The sequence below is a fragment of the Aethalodelphis obliquidens genome, unplaced genomic scaffold (genome assembly GCF_003676395.1).
Source record: "Aethalodelphis obliquidens isolate GAN/ISIS:26980383/991018 unplaced genomic scaffold, ASM367639v1 scaffold57, whole genome shotgun sequence".
Lineage (NCBI taxonomy): Eukaryota > Metazoa > Chordata > Mammalia > Artiodactyla > Delphinidae > Aethalodelphis > Aethalodelphis obliquidens.
Window position 1 is genome coordinate 4,632,450 of NW_020838001.1, and position 19,421 is coordinate 4,651,870.

The 19,421-nt window shown below is 41.8% G+C and overlaps 1 protein-coding gene across 3 annotated transcripts in view; it reads right to left on the reverse strand.

Annotated features, from left to right (window-relative positions):
- Window positions 1-19,421, reverse strand: part of VAPB (VAMP associated protein B and C) — a 48,008-nt gene that overhangs the window by 13,610 nt on the left and 14,977 nt on the right. Inside the window, exons 1-2 of one of the 3 annotated variants that reach the window (XM_027086894.1) lie at window positions 11,443-11,506; window positions 7,764-7,916 (exon numbers count right to left, since the gene is read on the reverse strand). In XM_027086894.1, coding sequence (XP_026942695.1) covers window positions 7,764-7,916; window positions 11,443-11,491 — 202 coding nt within the window. In that variant the 5' untranslated portion in view covers window positions 11,492-11,506. Of the gene's footprint in view, window positions 1-7,763; window positions 7,917-11,442; window positions 11,507-19,421 lie in introns of those variants that run through there. The other 2 variants (XM_027086895.1, XM_027086893.1) reach the window with 2 other exon arrangements.

A 19,421-nucleotide genomic window follows, 5' to 3' on the forward strand; every position in this document is an offset into this window, starting at 1 on the left:
ACACACACACACACACACACACACACACACACACACACACACACACCCCTCAGAGAGATGACTTGATTAAATGCAGCATAAAAGCTTCTTATGAGAACCTGAGCAGGTCACAGATCATTTTCATCTGCATCATAATAATGGCAACAGAGCACATGAATAAAAGTCTAACAAGCAACTCGACACACGCTTTATTATTTTTTTAATCTCAGAATTTTATCTTTAAAATGTCCCTCTCCTTGTTCACATGACCACAATCTCAGCTCACCCCACCCCCCAACACCTAAGCCTCTCCAGCTAGATCTCCCCGCCTCCTCCCGGCCTCTCCCTCAGACAAGCTGCCCTGCAGAGCCCTAAAACGCTACAAATTTAATCTCCCCCTAAACACCCTACTCACCATCACGATATTCCTCGGACCAAAAACCTGCTACAAAAAAAAAAGCCTATTTCCCAAGTAAAAAACAATCAATTCAAGTCCACAGCCTGGTTCTCTCAGTTTACTGATATGATCCAACAACAGGCTTCCCTGCTGGTCCAACAGGTGTGCACATGGTGCTGGCCACACCCCCGCACACAGGTATTCTCCTGTCGTTACCCAAGTCTCCTCTTATCATGTTGGGCCTAGGAGGCTGCCACATCCCTCTCGGTCCCCCTGCCCTACTCACATCTCAGTATGTCACACCTCCCCGGGCTTCATCTGACTCTGAACCTGCCACTAGTCTGACTCTGTCATGAGGGGGTCTCCAGCTTCAGCGTGCATCAGACCCACCTGGAGTGCCTGTCAAAACACAGGTGGCAGGGTCCCACCTCCAGTTTCTGATTCAACAGGTGGGGCTGAGAACACGTATTTCTAACCTGTTCCCAGCTGCTGCCGCCGGTCCAGGCACCCTACCTGGAGAACACGTGCTGCACGACACCTCCTCACGCCGCAGCTCCTACTAGAATGCTATTTCACACTCTCATCTTACTGGGGATCTTATTCTATCAGCGGACACTACTGATACAGAGTTCTCCCCACATGTTCGCCTTTTCTACCCAATTAAGCTGAGACCAGGACTTCATGCTTTGCTACCTCACATTCTGGGAACTAATCTGCAGCTTTCCACTGGTTGAGGAGTATGCCCCCTCTTCCCTTCCAACATTCAAAGCCCTCTGGAATCATGCTCCCCCCAGAAATCTCCCTGGGCAGCACAGAGACAGGAAACCCTCTTTAATCCTCAACCCGCTGTCTTCTCTTCTGCCCCACTTCCCAGAGCCACTCACTCTTCATCTCGTGGTTTAAGACAGTGGTTTCCAATCCTCTCATCACCACTGTGCTCTCGCATTCTCTGGCTTTGCTTTCATGCCTCTGTCAAAAGACTGTTCTCTACTAAACTGCATTTACAATGTCATAATGAAGTCACTGCTCCACTTTTTTGAAACTAATCAGAGACACACCAGCACTCTGTCATCAGCTTATGATAACCAGTATTCCACAATGAGGGGACAGAGTTCTAGCGTAAAGCAAAGCGGACATTTTAGTGAGACTGGGTGCCCTTATCGTGAGTAAATTTATTACTTCCTTCAGGATGCTCAAAATGTTGGAAACATGACTACTTCCCTGGACTTCTGTCTATTCAGGGACCCATGGATGGAACTAAGAGTCTAGAGAGTAAATAATTAATTTTATCTATTTATAAATTGGTTGACACTGAATTGTCTTTGTGCTCTCTACAGGAGTTTCCAGTTCAGTACAGCCCATCTCAGATAACAAATCCCTCAGAGTCTTATTGATTTATCTGTGCAGAGTTTACAGTGCAAATGTACCCCAGTATCACTGGAAAATGAGGTGTGCAATGTACAATCACTGGCCGAAGAACACGGCTGACTCACTCTTTTTTATAAATATCTTTTAAAATGCACATCTTTTTTCAAAGCTCCAACACACTTTCCTATCTCCACTAACACTTCATACTGGAATACCACACAGCCTTTCCTGAGTACTCTCGTGTTCTGATCATCAACATCCATTACATGCCACCTTAATATGACCCACAAGCAAGGTCTCTCGGGACTGACCCACTGCACAGGGAGAACGGTGTGCCCTGAGGTTCGGGCAACCCCAGATCCCTGCTGTTACCTTCCCGTACTTGTTCTCTGCGGTGTTCCTGTCCAGGCCTTCACTGTGGCCACCGCTCGCAGCCCTTGCCCTTCACTCTGGCCTGTGATGGGCTGGACATCAGAACAGGGTTAACAGAGAGTCTAAGGTAAGAGTATAAACAGGACAGTCAAGACTAGGGAGCCTAAGTGTAGAATGTGCAAAAGGTGCTGTAACCAGTGAAAGGAACATTACTTTTGGCTGCTCCTCGGCCACGCTGTAGTGAGCTGTACTGAATGTACTTCAGCTAAGTGAGGTGTACTGAATGTACTTGGATAAAGTCCTCTTGATCATGATCTTTGAAAAATGTAAAAACTAAGGAAATTGTGTTACACTCATAAAAAGTGAAACCTAGGATTCTCCTTAAGAAACTTCAATATTACAGTAACCTTTTTTTTTAATAAATTTATTTACTTATTTAGTTTTGGCTGTGTTGGGTCTTCGTTGCTGCACGCGGGCCCCCTCAAGTTGTGGCGAGCGGGGGGTACCCCCCATTGTGGGGCGTGGGCCTCCCACTGCAGTGGCCTCCCCTGCCGCGGAGCATGGGCTCCAGGTGCGCGGGCCTCAGTAGTTACGGCACACGGGCTTCAGTAGCTGTGGTGCACGGGCCCAGCGGCTCCGCGGCATGTGGGATCCCCCCGGACCAGGGCTCGAAACCGGGTCCCCCGCACTGGCAGGCAGGCTCCCAACCACTGCGCCACCAAGGGAAGTCCCTACAGTAAACTTTAAAAAAATCTTTAGAAGCACGATTAAGCTTAATTACTGTTGGTACTTCCCCCCTTTTTTTAAAAACCAGAATCTCATCTGGTGAAAAAGATTAAAGACATCTTTTAAGTATGAATGTGAGTTGTTCTTATCTGAGAGTCATAAAGCTGGTTCGTGAAAACCACTTAGGAAAAGGTTCTGTTTATCGGAGACTTCCCAAGCAAACGATCAGTCGAAGAAGAATGTGGCTGTTAAGATGCCCTAACCCCCAAGTTTAGCCCCCACTATCAGCACTTGGCGGATGAATCCCTGACTTCTTTCTCTAAGGGCGGCACTTATACTCCGGACGCTAACCACCTAAAAGCTGCACCCCAAGGTTGGCTGGTCCAGGGCAAGCAAGCACCTCCTTTAAACCGAGTCAGCAAAATCTTAAAAGGATTAATTATCAATTGTAGTACCACCCAATTACGTTACCTGACCGATGTTTCCATCCAAGAAGAGCTGCTGATATGCATTCTCTGTCCTCGGGATTTTACTGGAAGAACTTTACGCTTTAAATGTGACTGAAATAAGTGCTGAAAAGGGCTATATGTCAGGAATAAACACTGCTCCTTAATTCTCTGGATTTTAATTTAAAACACAGATTCAGACACTAGAAGATTTGTGTTGGTTTGTCTTTAATTCATTTTCAATTCCCAGGGTACACTTAGTAAAGTGTATCTGTACCTAAATATTGGTATCTTTAATGACTCTTTCCAATGCCCCCCCCACCAAACAGATATTTTGCATTTCTAATTTCCTTGGTACAAAGGCAACCAATATGCATAATTGAACTGCAAATGGAAGCGTGCTTGCTACTTTAGTGAAATTAGAATTCAGTGAAGGCTATAAAAATATTAAACTTAATATCATATTACAGGAAGCCTAAGCATTTTTGATGGGCCCATAATTTTACCACTTCACCTGCTGTATCCGCTGGCAAACATGGTTTGGAATATTAATGGAAAACCCCCTCATTATGAAACTGCAGTATTAAAACAAAAAAATCCACAACACTAACAGCTTACCACAGACATTTTCAGAAATTGTCTACCTTAAAAATATTTTCCCACCAGACAGTTCAGAAAACAGATTTAATTTTGTAAAGCTAGAACAAATGGAGAGACCCCCCACTGCTTCAAACAATTCATTAATTCAAAAAGTTCTATTTTCCTTGCATTTAAAATCTCTAGAGGAGAAAATCCAATCTCCTCTCCTCCAATCTCCATTTAAGTGTGCCTATTTTGCTGAAGTCCAGATTTGAATAATTTAAAACCGTCTCTAGCAGATGGTGCGTATCAAGGGGCAAGGGGCCAAAACCATGGCATTCTGGGCCAATTAATGCAAACACAAAGCACCCAGCACCCTCCCACCTACTGCCTGCCTCATCCAACAGGCACAGATCCCAGAAGGGGCTGTCAGAAGGAGATGCAAGGAGCACCTATCTAAAGGACAAAGAAAAGGAGTCAGAGACCCGAGTGACCGGATCCCCAAACACTCCTTTGCAAAGTCCACATGTTTTCACCTACCGACACAAGAAGTTTAGGTTATACCTGTTTCCAACTGTAACTTTACCACCTGAGTTTATACAAGAGTTGTTGTGTTTTTTTTAAGGGCCCAATGAGTGACGTGCCGTCTTCTGAAGAAGAGACATGACAGGTCAGCGTCTGGACTTTCGATGCATAATGTAAGGTCCTGCGAATATCAGATTAAGCTGACAGCTGAGAAGAGTTTCACAGGGTGTGTCTGAAAGACATCTGACAGCTGGAAAGTCTCAATCCCCCATCAAAACCCTGATCTGTGTGCCCTCAGACCTCAGTCTGTGTTGCCAGCTCCATGGGTGGATACCATCCCCCTCCTCCTCTTTCCCCTCCTCCTTGCCCCCCTCTCTCAAAGAATGATTTATAACCTTTCCTGTCAGCTAGCACATCCCAAGGGTTTTCAGAGATGGGAAAAAAATAATGTACTAGTCATGTCCTTTTCAGGTATGCTGTGACATTCTGTGTGGTAGGCAGGGCAATGCTGGTAGTATTTTCAGTTGATTTGATGACCTCCTTTTCATAGACTGTATTTGAAAATTTACTAGTGACTTTTCACTATAAAACAAATGCATATTATAGAAAGAAGAAAAACAAAAATTTCTCCTTAAATTAGAAAAATTTCATAAATTAGTAAAATGTATAGGATTGATTTATTTCTAAAAAGGCAATTCAAATATGTACGATCCACCTTCAACAGAAACTAGCCAGTTTTTGTCAAAGCTAGTGGAAGAAAAATGCAATCCCACTCTCGTACCACGCTTCCCGTTAAAATCCTTCAGCATTGGTAAATACTCTGTGAGGCAGATACCACTCTCTCCACCTCACAAATGAGAAAACTGGAACCTCGGGTGGTTAAGAGTATCGGCACAGGTCAGCCGACAGGCTAAACAGCAGGGTTGGGCTTCCCGGTTCAGGTTTCCGAAGCCCAGCTCTAACGCCCTCTGAGTAGAGCGGGTGCAGCCCAGCTCAGCCGCGCGCTCATGCGCGCGGGAAGGGAAGGCCGGCCGCCGAGCGCCTCCTTCTCCTGAGGACAGTCTCTCTCACCCGCAGGGACCCGGGAACCCCACGTCCTCACCCAGATGCCATCACGTGGCTGCATTTTAACAAGACCCTTGGGAAAGTGCAGTGCTTTTACCCCAAGACATGAACGTCTAATAAACGGTACAGCGGCCCCTCAGCACGGAAAACTACAGCAAGTGGAGGCTGGTCTCCTCTGCCGACTGATGAGGCTGTCCCGAAAATGCAACAAAATCTGGCTTTACCCAGGTGCACCCCAAGCACTGAGACCGATACACACCAAATAAAAACAAAGGAGGCCTTTCTCATGTGTAAACATAATCTTGTCTCATTAGGAGGAAGGTCTGCAGACACATGGACATTTTGTTATTCAGTGGCTTTTTCCCCCAAGTACATGACATTTTGAGAGCCAAGGTATTTTGTTTTACATTCATTTGTAAGTGGGGCCATCCCCTAACACTGTTGAGGCAGTTCAGTGTCACCAAAGAGCCACTAGATCAGGACAGACACCTGGCTTCAAATACTAGCTCGGCCACTAATCACCCATGTGCCTGTAGGTATTCACGCCCACTCTCTGAACCTTACCTTCTTATCTGCAAAAGGAAGGCCACAACCACAAAATCTTGGTCTTCCTTAAGGAGGCAGACATAAATCAAAACAAATGCCCAGGGTTCGTTATTACTTTAAAAAACATTCCTCTGATGGGGGAGGGGTGAATCTTTCTGAAAGAGATACACATATACTCACACACGTTTATACTTCATATTGGAAAGCACACCTACACTGTACAACTGCCCGTTGAGACTATTCAGAAAACGATGTTGCTGCCCCATGTCTACCGTGAAAACATCTAAGTCTCATCTACTGACAACCTTACTCAAATTTGACATGGGCAAGGAAATCAAGAGGTAAAGAAGAAGTCAATTTAAAAAAGGGAATTAAAGATACCAGCTGCCCTTGATTTCAATGGAAAAACTGAAACCCTCTGGATCCAAGGAACACCGAAATGCCAACACCCTGGGCCCCTTCCTTTACCAGCATGCTGCAGTTCAGAGCGTCTGGGCATCAGAGCCAAACAGGATGGTCCACACCTTCGCTCTGTCACTGGCCCCCTTCTTAGTACAATGGGGGTAACAGTGCATTCTGCACAGGGCAGATAACAGAAATTACATGATGACATGTGTGCAGGCCCAGCACAGAGGAGACCCTCAGTAAATGCTGGCTGCCACCCTCCTGATTTCTCCTGGATAACAACCCGATGCGAGAGTCCAAATCAGGTCTTGCAGCCTCAGGGACAAACACACAAGGGGACAGCTGGTGTGAGCGCACCATAATGAGAGAGACCAATGGATGTAGGGAACAAGAGTTTGCAGAAATGATCAGATAATGAAACACCTTATATCTTTCCCAAGAGGTGAGTCATTTTCTTTTAGGTGTCAAATGAATAGCCCAATGTATCACAATCAAAATCTGTCATGAAAAAAGCCAGCCAGGTACCCATTTCAAATGAGTAGTAGTTTCTAATGATGCCGAACCTTCTGTGACAATCTCCTGATACTTAAAGGATTAACACACACTCCCCCACAGCTCCTCCACAAATACAAAAAGCACTGTTGGATCCAGAAGTTCTAATGAGCTAAAAGTTTATTCCATTTCTAAAAATACATTTAAACTCAAACCCATCACTTACATCTCCTTAATTCTGAAATCCAATTCTCAATTTGGGTACTCTACCAGCATCTTTTCAAAATTTGGACTTTGGAAAATATATGCCCTCTCAGACAGGAGGGGAAAAAACCCATCAGACATGCACAGAACTTGCCCCCTTGAGTATATTCCAATTTCCTCAGCCTTCATCTCCCTTACCCTTTCACAATCAGTAAAGTGCAGTTACCAATCACTGGAAATGACATGAGCTTAATGTCAGAAATCATTTAGCTTAAATAAGAAAATAACTCCATTTAGCTTTCTCCCACAAAGTAAAATTAAGTTTGTTTAGCCCTTTTTTATTTACTGCCAAAGGGCAGATTTAATTTCAAGGGAGCGAAAACCAAACTCATTCTGAAGCAAAGTCTGAAGTTACCACTTTAATTTTGCTCTAACTATTGAGGCACGAAGGCTGTAAGCATTAAACTAAAGAGACTTTAATTATGGAAGAACAACAGGTGAGTGGGACCCACAGAGCTTTTTAATCAGAGGGTGGGGGCTTGTGGGGGAGAAAACGACCATATTATTTTGCTATACTGCACACACAAGCTTTAAGAGATCCCACTACTTCTAGGGGGCCTTTTTAGCCCACCCTGTTGGCCTTCATTCTCAGAACTTACCAGATACATTAATAGAGGCCCCTGCATCAATGATCCCACTGTTGGGCCTCACGCAGTACCTACGTGGTGCCGTGGTCTTCACTTTAAAACACACATTTCGGTCTGTCGGGTTGCCAAGCTTTAGGTTGGTGGTGACAACGTCGGTGAAGGGACCTGTGGAATGAGACAGAGATTGATTGGGGATCTCAGGAGGATCGTTCAGAAGAAAGACTGATTTATGGTCTGGGGTCAGGAGGGATGTGCAAATATGGTTAATCCAAAACCATCTCATTATGATGGATGGGAGAGACCAGCTGAGGCTGACGCACTAACAGTAACAGCTAACATTCACCAGGTTCTCACCACGCCGCCAGGCACCTGGCCTAGTGAGTGTTCTAGCATACAGTGTCTCCGTGACACCTCACAAATCCATGGTTACTGCCGGAGGAGAAAACGGAGGCTCAGGAGGACGCACTGCCTGTCTGAAGTTTTCATGCTAGTCAGCGGTAGTGAGGATCTGGAACCAGGCAGCCTGAATCCAAGGCCAGTTCTTAACCTATGCTGAACACTGATTTCCGCAATAACAAGATGAAATCTAACAGGGAGAATGTAAAGGACTGGACCTGGGTCCAAAATGATTATCAAAGGCAGAGTGTGCCCACAGTAGTAGAGAGGCAAGAATGACGCTGAGGTGTTAATGGTCTATACACACAAACTGCCCCCACAGCAACACAGTGTCGCTGCAGAAAAGGTAACATCATCTCAGGCTGTGGCAAGTTCAGAGTCCTGCTGGGCAGCCCACCCCTGAAACATCACGTTCAGTTTTAACTCCCCAGGGTACTGGGAAGATTGAAACAAAGTGCCCTGAGGGTATTTTTTATCATTATTATTTATTCATTTTCTACGTTATTAGATTTTTTAATTAAAAAAGTAAAACATGCTTCTTAAAACAAGCCAAATAATAAAGGATGTATAAAGAGGAAGTTAATCAGCTTTCCCTTGTCCCCTGAGGTAACTAATATTCACAATATGGGAGATGTTTCCACATCACGTATGCTTACACAAGCAGTACACACACACATGAGTGAGGAGGGGGGATTAACAAAAATGGGATCATACCATTTACATTACTCTGAGACTTCTCCAACACCTGACCACTAGGGTTTATCAAGAAATCGGGTGGGGGGGTGAACTACAAGGTCTCTTAGGACCTCTTCAACCTCTTTTCAAATTCACATCTTTTCACTATGTAAATCAATGATGTCTTTGTGTTTCCTCCAGGCAAGCTCTTTACCCCATCTTTACATTCACAGGAAGTAAGAGATGGGGTGGGGAGGTATGTGTGCTCCTGTGTTCACAAACTAAGAAACACATGAAGTTGGTTCATCTGCTCCCTATGGAGATCCACAACCAAGACGTTTAAATCTGCGCCTTGAAAATTTGTCAATGAGACTCTGAGCTCCTGAGGACAAGAATGATACCAGTTTCTGTATCTCCAGCGCTGTGCCTGGCATGTGGTAAAGGGGTGTGTGTGGAGAGAGGGGGCAGGGAGACAGACAGACAGAGACAGAGACTGACTGAGAGTCACTCACCAAGGAGGAAAAGTACCTCGTGGATTACCACTAGCAAAATTAAAATCTCAGGCTGCGTTCTCGCCTCTGGAGGTGCTCTGGGCATGAAAAATCAATCTGATATGGGCTTAACAAATATAAATTAAGAAATCAATAACGGTGAAAAGAAAGAAAGGAAAAGGGACTCAATTCCAATAAAATAAACTGCAGCCAGTTCCGCTAGAAAGCTTATTTTGAAAACGTGAATCTGTTTCAATGTGATTGATGTGCATATTATGGGGACAATCTGAGCATAAAATGGATTTCACATTTGCTTATGTGTGATTTTGTCTGCAAGAAACGCTAAGTGATCACAGAAAACTGCACCCAGCTGCACTGAGTGGCATAGAAATACACAAAATACACAACTACACACACCTCAATCACCCACTAGCACCTCCGTTCACCGTGTGGGACAGGGGCCACACCCATCCTCACCTGGTGTCACCTTCCCTGTGATTTCGGGTAACCCTCCTTCCTCCACTTCAGTACCTCACAAACTGCAACTCTCTTCCAACGCCCACTTCCACAGGCAAACTTCAGGTCTTTTTCAAGGTAAAATGCCATATTTATTGTAGTATGTATATATTTCCGAGCCATTTAATGTGCGCAAAACTGTGCTTCTGCTTGTATCAGGTTCCTGTCTTTGTGTGTGTGTGACCAGCAAAGGTTTTGAGTGCTGTGCACCTAACCTCGTTTCCTCCTCCTAAGTCCTATGGTTTTTACTGTGCTATTTTGTATAGGATGGCGATTTTTAGGAACGCATGTGCCGCGTTGTAGCAGGACTGATTATACTACTAGATTATCTATTGTTTTGTAGTTACTTATACTAAAAGCTATTCCCATTCTTTGAGCAACGACACCTTCAGGAACGAAATGCCTAGGGAATTCCCCAGTGGTCCAGCGGTTAGGACTCCACGCTTTCACTGCCAAGGGCAAGGGTTCAATCCCAGGTCGGGGAACTAAGACCCCACAAGCCACGTGGCAGGGCGCCCCCCCCCCAAAAAAAAAAGAATGAAATGCCTAGACAGAATTTCTCCATTTGCTTACCTTTCCAATAAGCCCTGCCCTTGGCCCCGTGGCAGTCAAGCTGGACGCCACAAGAGGGAGGCACTTTGTAGGTCCGGCTGTGGCCAGGCATGGGGAAAGGCAAGGCCTCTGCTATCTGATCCCGCCTACTGACTCCATCACACATAACCCTCTCTTGACATGCTAAGTCATCTCCTTACTGAGAACTAAAAGCTGACACAGGAGGGTGGGTACCCTGTGGCCCAACAGGATTTTCAGCCACGGTGAGCGACAGCCAGACGCTGACCACGCTCCATCCTCGTATCAAATTCTTGGCCTCTCGGGAGAAAAAAGACACGTGGTGCTGAGGCAGTCTTTTCAGGATTATGGAGGCAGCAGCTCTCCACGACTCTACCCTTTTCCGCTCTCCAACACATGCAGTCTGGCTCAGAATGAAGATGGAGAAAGTCTGATCTCCCGTTAAGCCTCTTTGCTTGAAGTGGATATCACTTCAGCAATGGTAAAAGAAAAAAAGAACAACTAAACACAACTCAAGTTTTCTGGAGTCAAAGAAAGCAATTAAACAAACACACAAACACAAGCTCAGACAGACCTACACGGGCACAATCACGATGTACATATATTCCTTGGCCCTCATGTAAAAGGTGCCAATCACAAGGACTTACATGCCAATCATATAAGCAGAGCTCCAGCTCGAATGACCCCACAATGCTGGGGGGGAAAGGAGAAGAAAACAGACAAAAACTGTGAGACACCTGAAAAGGGGTGCGCTTTCAAGTATAAGGCCTACGGGGGAAAACAGTACTCTCACCGACAACCTGAAGGTGCTTCATAAACTAACAGGCCTTAAAGCTTTCCAGATAGAAGCTTAAAGTTATTTGTTTCAACAAAATTCTGCCTCAAGAACATGGAAACATCTTCAGTTCAGAATGCCAAGAATTCATAAGGCCCCACAAACACATCCAAAAAAATAGAGGATTTTCTAAGGTGGTTTGAAGTTTACTAAGCAGAAAATAGGGATGCTGGCAAGATTCCACGGTGATGAAATTAAGAGCACTTACTTGTTTCCAGCTCAGTTTCTCCCGTCTCTTCCTCCTCACCCTGCCTCATCAGAGGGGGGAGTTTAAGTGTCTTTATCCTTTACAATGACCTTTTCTTCTAGGTATTCCACAAAAATAAAGCAAATTTAACTGTAAACACTAATCTGCTTTTGGAAATTCCACCAGTTAACCCATTACATAGCAATCTAAATAATATTTCAGCCTATAAGATTCACCTAAAAAGTAGTCTAAATTATTGAAAGACAAACGATATTTGTGTAATAAGCAGAATAAAATAAATATCCCAGATTTCTCCCTCAACACTCAATCCTGAGCCATTAAGTGTTAGAGATTTCGGGCTTCTCTGGTGGCGCAGTGGTTGAGAGTCCGCCTGCTGATGCAGGGGACACGGGTTCGTGCCCCGGTCTGGGAAGATCCCACATGCCGCGGAGCGACTGGGCCCGTGAGCCATGGCCGCTGAGCCTGCGCGTCCGGAGCCTGTGCTCCTCAACGGGAGAGGCCGCAGCGGTGAGAGGCCCGCGTACCGCAAAAAAAAAAAAAAAAGTGTTAGAGATTTCTTGGGCTTACATAGGTTTTATTTTTTAAAATCTGGAATAAACTATACTAAAAATATATGCAAGTGAACAACATCATTGATAAAATAGCAAAGTCTCATGTGTAAAAATCATGACATTTTGTAAAAACAGGCCAACCCTTCTCTCCTCTCCCTGGGCAATTGACTCTAAGAATTTTATTGAAAACAAATTCTATTCGATTTGAGTAATTATAGGAAATAAATCATGTTACTGTTCTCCTTTTCCCCTCTATTAATGAATCAGAATACACAAAAACCTCAATAAAAATGATGTAATAAGGGCTTATGAGAATCATTCATATTTTTACTAGTCATTTTCATTTCATAGAACTGCCATTTCCATTAAAGCATTATGTAAAAAATGGGATTTTCCTATACCAACATGCATATTTATCACCAATGAACAGAGTCAATTTACAAATGAAATCTTCAAAAATTAGACTTTTTTATTTTAAAAGATGAAAAAAATGATTTGGTATCTCTAGCATTGCAGCACCTCCTTTTAAGCATTTTTCTTTCTAATCTTCCTTATTTCATATAGTTATACAGATATTTAAGAATTAACATCTAACATGTGAAAAAGGAGGTCCAAAAACATGAAGCAACATGAATCTGGGAGAAATTAGGAATATTCCTTAAAAGTTTTAATTTTTCTCCTTTTTAACAATTTGAATAATGTTCTTCATGCCCTATATTATGCATATTCATCTGTGAAAATTCTTGTGAGTCTGATAGATGCTCATGAATAGCATTAACTAACGCGAATATGAATTCCATGACATGCTCTAAAACATACTAAGATAAAACTAAGCACAGTATAAACTATTTCTTCCACCCAGGTTTGGCTTATTGTCATTTTAAAGTGTGTATTTTAAAACAGTAAGAAGATCTAGAATTGGCCTTAGAAAGTAAATAATACAATTTCAGCAGAAATATGCATAGCATTAAAAGTAAAAGCAGGAACAGTTAATTTTTCAGTCTTACTTACAAAAATGGAGTCTCAGCATTATAAAGCGCTGGTTTTAAAGGTCAAGGAAAGAAGGTCATAATCCAGCAAACGAGATTCTCAACAGTAAGACATCAGGTTTCAGGTATTGACAATTTCATCAAAAATGGCTAGATAAACTTATCAATCAAGAAACACAAGAGCATTCTGTGGAAAAAGTATTCCATTAAATTTTTAAACATTTTAGCAATCTATGCACGGTTTGAGTACTTCCTTCCTGTAATCGTTCATTCCAAGATCCATGGAAGAAAAGACTATAACAAAACTCTTCCTTTCAGAAAATGCAAATAACCATTTTCACAAAAGAATAACTTAAGCATTCAGGTCCCAATGACTGTAAAAGGTGACAGTGAAACTCCAAGTGAACTCAAAACTCAATCTTGACCTTACTTATCTGTGTAACCTTAAGCATATCGTATCACCCCATATGTAAAGAGCAGGACAGAAATTAAGGGGTAATATTTTTCCTTAGCAATTCAACTAGAAAACAAAGATAGATATATACACACACACACACGAAACTATAAAACTCCTAGATGATAACATAAGAAAATCTAGATAACCTTGGGTTTGGCGATGACTTTTCAGATACAATACGGAAGGCACAAACCATGAAAGAAATAATTGATAAGCTAGACTTCATTAAAATTAAAAATGTTTGTTCTGCAGTGGATACTGTTAAGGAGAATGCGAAGACAAGCAAGCCACAGACTGGGAGAAAATATGTGCAAAATATTTAAAGTATTTAATAAAGGACTGTCACCCAAAATATATAAAGAACTCTTAAAACTCAACAATAAGAAAATGAACAACTGAACTTAAAAAAAATGGGCAAAAGATCTGAACAGACACCTCAGTAAAGAAGATATACAGGTGGAAAAAATATACAAGTGAAAAGATGTTCAACATATGTCATTAGGAAATTGCAAATTAAAACAACAAATGAGATACCAATACACACTTATTAGAATGGCCAAAATTTAAAACACTGACAGCATAAAAGGCTGGCAAGGATGTGGAGCAACAGTTCTCATTCCTCGCTGCTGCGAATTCAGAATGGTATGGAACTTTGGCAGACAGTGTGGCTGTTTCTTAAAAAACCCAACATACTCTCTTGCCACACAATCCAGCAATCACACTCCCTGGTATTTACCCAAAGGAGCTGGAAACTCACGTCCACACAAAAATGTGCACACAGATGTTTACAGCAACTTTATTCATACTGCCAAAACTTGAAAGCAACCAAGATGTCCTTCAGTAGGTAAATAAACAGTGGTATATATAGACAATGGAATATCATTCCATACTAAGATGAGCCATCACACCATGAAAATTCAGACACAGACGAATCTTAAATGCATATTACTCAGTTAAAGAAGCCAATCTGAAAAGTCTATAACCTGTATAATTCCAACTATATAACATTAAGGAAAAGGCAAAACTATGAAGATAGTGGTTGCCAGGGGTTAAGATGGAAGGGAGGGATACAGAGACTGAGTACAGAGGGTTATTAGGACAGTGAAACTATTCTGTATGATACTATATTGGTGGATACATGTTATTATACATTTATCAAAACTCACAGGATGTACTACACCAAGACCGAACCCTGACGCAGACTACGGACTTTGGGTGACAATGACGTGTCAATGCAGCTTTATCAATTGTAACGCACGTACTACTCTAGTGCTGGACGTTGATGGTGGAGGAGACTGTGCATGTGTGCAGCCGGGGCAACTCTCTGTACTTTCTGCTCAATTTTGCTGTGAACCTAAAACTGCTCTAAAAAAAAATAAAGCTTTTTCTTTTCCCCCCCAAAAAAGAAGGAAAAAAAAAAGTATTTGGTCTTCATATTAATCCACTTTTGGTGGCACCCCCGCAGTTTCAGATAGTAAATATGACTGATTTTAATATACTGTGTATGTATAATTGAATAAATAAATAAAGATGCTTTGTTTTGCTTTTCTTCCATTTTCTGGAGTTCATGAAATTCTGGTGTTGCAAATACATATCCTTCCTTTGTAATATGTGTCCTGAGGTAGCCACAATACTTTGAAACTCAAACTATGTGTTACCAAGTAAGTTATATGCCAATCTGATATATAATTTATCAGCTCTCAGCTTTCCAGATATAAATTTAAAGTTATTAGCTCCATAAGTTTTTTTCCACTCTACATAAAAAGAGCTATATTATTTTATACTCTTTTATAAACACAATTTAGGTACAATATCTCTTGTTTCTTCAACACTTCCAAAAAACAAGTTACCATATGTCATTTCAACTCTGAAAAGATTACCTTCTGGAAAGGTAATAATCTGTCTCCAGAAGCCTAGGACTGATGATGGATTTTGTTAAGACAATGAAATTATGCTTGAGGTTTCAATACAATAGACCCTGATACACAGAGTCTATTGTAAAAGTATATTAAGATGGGGGAAATGGACACTGTCAAGTAAAAATCTGTTGGATATCTTATAGACGTCTTTAAAATTTATCCTTTGACAGTGTATTTTCATTAAAGGTATCCTATTGCTTCCTACTTTCCCTAACCATCTGCAATGCACCAATCCTCACATTATTTTTCTTGTTTATGTAAGGCTTCCACTTTCAGAATGTAAACTCCAAAAACAGAGACTTTTCTGTCCCTCTTGTGTTCACCGCTGATCATCAGTTTGCAGAACACTTCCAGACATAGCACAGATGCGCAATAAATATGCTGAACAAATGAGTAAAACGGCCGTGCCACACTTCTCTCTACTTTAAACAATGCTTCCAGTCTTCCTGCACCCTCCCTCCTGGATGCACCACCAGGCTCGGGGCGAACCAACACTGATCTGGCTGCTGACTGCTCCCTCCGCAGCACTATCCCCCTTTTCATCTTCTACCTAAGACTTACCACTGACTGATAGTTCATGTGTTCCTTTCCTGCCTGTTTCCCACCTAGAGTGAATCTCCACATGATTCAACACTGGAAGGTCTGAGTCTAGAAGAGCGCAACACACTGTTGCACTAAAGGGCTCAGTAAGTGTGTGCAGCACAAATGAACACCAGACTTCCTCAGAGGCGATTCAACTCTGATTCTGACACGTTTCCTATAAACGAATGCCTAGTCCATAACTTTGATCCGAAATCATGATATATTTTTGTTCATACACAGGTTGAAGGTACTAAAAATGTTCACTTGTGTCAATGATGCCTTCGTCATTATTATTCTATGATAATTTTGTTTAACGTTGCCCCTTCAAAAAAAATGAAAAACAGATTTCATAGTAACAGCTATTCAAAGACGGTAAGTTCTTAACTAACCATGAATTCAAGAGTAAGGACACTGGGAGATAATTTTTTAAAATCCATTTTCTTGATTTAATTATTAGCTCACACGTTAATTCAAAGCTTCAGAAACAAAAATAAAGGTTTGCAACCAATGTGCCTTTAATGGCAGACAGTGGATTCCAATATTTCAGCAGAAAGCCTAATTATGTACCTCTTATTCTGAAAGAACCACACATAAAGAACCCTACACATACACATAACTTTCCCAAAGAAATCTTAGAATGCAAAGTGTTCTAAATTAATAAAGTAACCTACCTGATATCCTCGGAGAAGGCCAGCTACTGAGAAACATCACACCCATTATTATAGCAAGAGAAATCAAAAACCAAGAATACTCCCTAATGATGCCATCAAAAGCACACTAGACGCCAGCTTGACTGAGATAGACTATACCAACCTTTAAGGCTGCTTATTCAACTCACTAGTTTCCTAGCTCCTTTGGAGCAAAAAGAAGTAAAACTCAGTCTCCCATCAACTCCATGGGTGGGAAAAACTAGACCACAAGGCACCCTACTGTAGTGTAAGAATCCAATGGATAAAGTACTATGGAAGTGTAAGATCAAACTCAGGAAAGCTACCTGCAAAAGACATAAAGCTGGACAGCAAGGAACACCTTAGGAAACTGAAGGATATTTGGAGCTTATGTTAACAAATAAGCAATTACTATTAGAATATATAAAGAACTCTTATTAAGAATAAATGTGTTGGGACTTCCCTGGTGGCACAGTGGTTAAGAATCTGCCTACCAATGCAGGGAACACGAGTATGATCCCTGATCTGAGAAGATCCCACATACCGCGGAGCAACTAAGCGCATGTGCCACAACTACTGAGCCTGTGCTCTAGAGCCCGTGTGCCACAACTACTGAAGCCCGTGGGCCTAGAGCCTACGCACCTCAACAAAGAGTAGCCCCCGCTCATCGCAACTAGAGAAAGCCTGCACACAGCAACAAAGACCCAACGCAGACCGAAAAAAAAAAAAAAAATTCTTATGAAGGAATACTATACAGCAATTAAAAAGAATGAGCTACATCTGTATTTCAACAATAGCTGGGTCTCAAAAAACATGTTACGTGATACATACACCACAATAGCACATTAGGTAATACAGAAAAAAATGGAAATAGTTCACACTAGATTCCTCTGGAAAGTGAAGAAGAGATCTGGAGCATGAACGGGCAGATGTGGAGGACAAACATGTCTTCAAATTCTTGGTGAAGGTTTACTTATTAAAGAAAAACTTTACAAGTCTAACAAATTATTAACATTTAGTTATTCTGTATTTGGGTGTTTATTAAATTATATGTATTTTTGTGTATTTACATTTTTTTCCACAGGAAAAAAGCAATAGTTTAAGATCCAGACAATGTTCTGAGAGAATTTTCTTCTTGTCCAGAATGCTTTGTATACATGAAAATACTAGAATCCTGAATTGTGGAGCTGTTGAAAACCAATATACACACATCAATAGCCATTCCTGTGTAATTTTTATAAAAATCAAGGTTATTATTTAAAACACGTTTAGAGTAGAAGTGGTCTCACTAATTCAAGACAAAGACCCAAACTCAAAATTTTGACAAAATCTATTATAAAAACTTTGAAGACTAGAAGCCTTTACCCATCTAGAGATAAATTCCTTTTTTTTCCCCCGAAATTTATTTATTTTATTTATTTATTTTTGGCTGTGTTGGGTCTTCGTTGCTGCGCCTGGGCTTTCTCTAGTTGCGGTGAGCGGGGCTACTCTTCATTGCAGTGTGCGGGCTTCTCTCATTGCAGAGCACGGGCTCTTGGCGCGTGGGCTTCAGTAGTTGCGGCACACAGGCTCAGTAGTTGTGGCGCACGGGCTTAGCTGCTCCATGGCATGTGGGATCTTCCCGGACCAGGGCTCGAACCTGTGTCCCCTGCATTGGCAGGCGGATTCTCAACCACTGTGCCACCAGGGAAGCCCTAGAAATAAATTCTATGACTACTTTCGTTAATGCAACATTTCTTTTCTAAATAGAAAAATGGCTAAAAGTATTATATAAGAGCTGAAGTTTCGTACATTCTACCTATACCCAGCACTAAAACAGATTATTTTAAGGTAATGGCACACCTATCTAGTGTGAATTTTATATCAGTTCTAAAAGTATCTTAGACTCAGTTTTTTTTCAATGCATAACCTTTGACCCATTGACTAACAAACATCTAGTAATTTTTCTTTATTTAGGAGACCAAATTTGTGATTAGGGTGATCATGAAATTAAACAAAAAGATAAGCAATATTCTACTCCAATTAAAATTCTACCTGTAAAGGAGAGTGGCAAAACATGACATTTTTTTTCACACAAAGCAGGAAGAATCAAGACAGATATTATGCCCAAAGGAGTTATATGCATGATTAGAGAGCAAGGGGTCCCAATTTCTCATGGTCATTGTGGCTGGAACTTGACTGAGTTATAAATTAACAGGTCAAGTCAAGTGCCTAGAGTCAGTAACAGCAGAAGTAAAAACTTCCCCAAAATGTTCAACCTTCAGTGGAGATGACAACACATGAAAAACCTCCACACCAAAATCAACACGTCCCAATTCACAGCAAACACAGAGGAGTGAAGCAAAAACACACTTAGCATTCTGCACCTCTATGGTCCAAGTCGAATTTTCAATTTGTGAACAATGAGAAATAGCAGAATGTGGTTTATCAGTTAGTATGTAATCTGCTCTGGTTTCCTTTTCAATAGAGAACCTAAGTGGCTATACAAGTGAAAAGAGATTATCAACCAGGTCAGCAGCTTCTTAAACAAATTCAACAAGAGGCCAGGGAAAAAGGCTGTGGGACTTGGGTGAAAAATATTTTCCATTTTCCCCTTTCTTGACTTTGGAAATCATACTCATTCTTCAAAGTTTTGCTCAAATGTCCTCTCTTTTGGAAAGGCTTACGTCACCTCTCAGTTGGAAAAAATTATTCCTCCCTATACTGTGTTCTAACGATAAACTGAGAATTGCCAAATTTATATCCACAGCCTGACCCTCTCCCCTGATGTCCACTTACAGCTGTACTAAGCATCTCAAGTTTATCATGGCCAA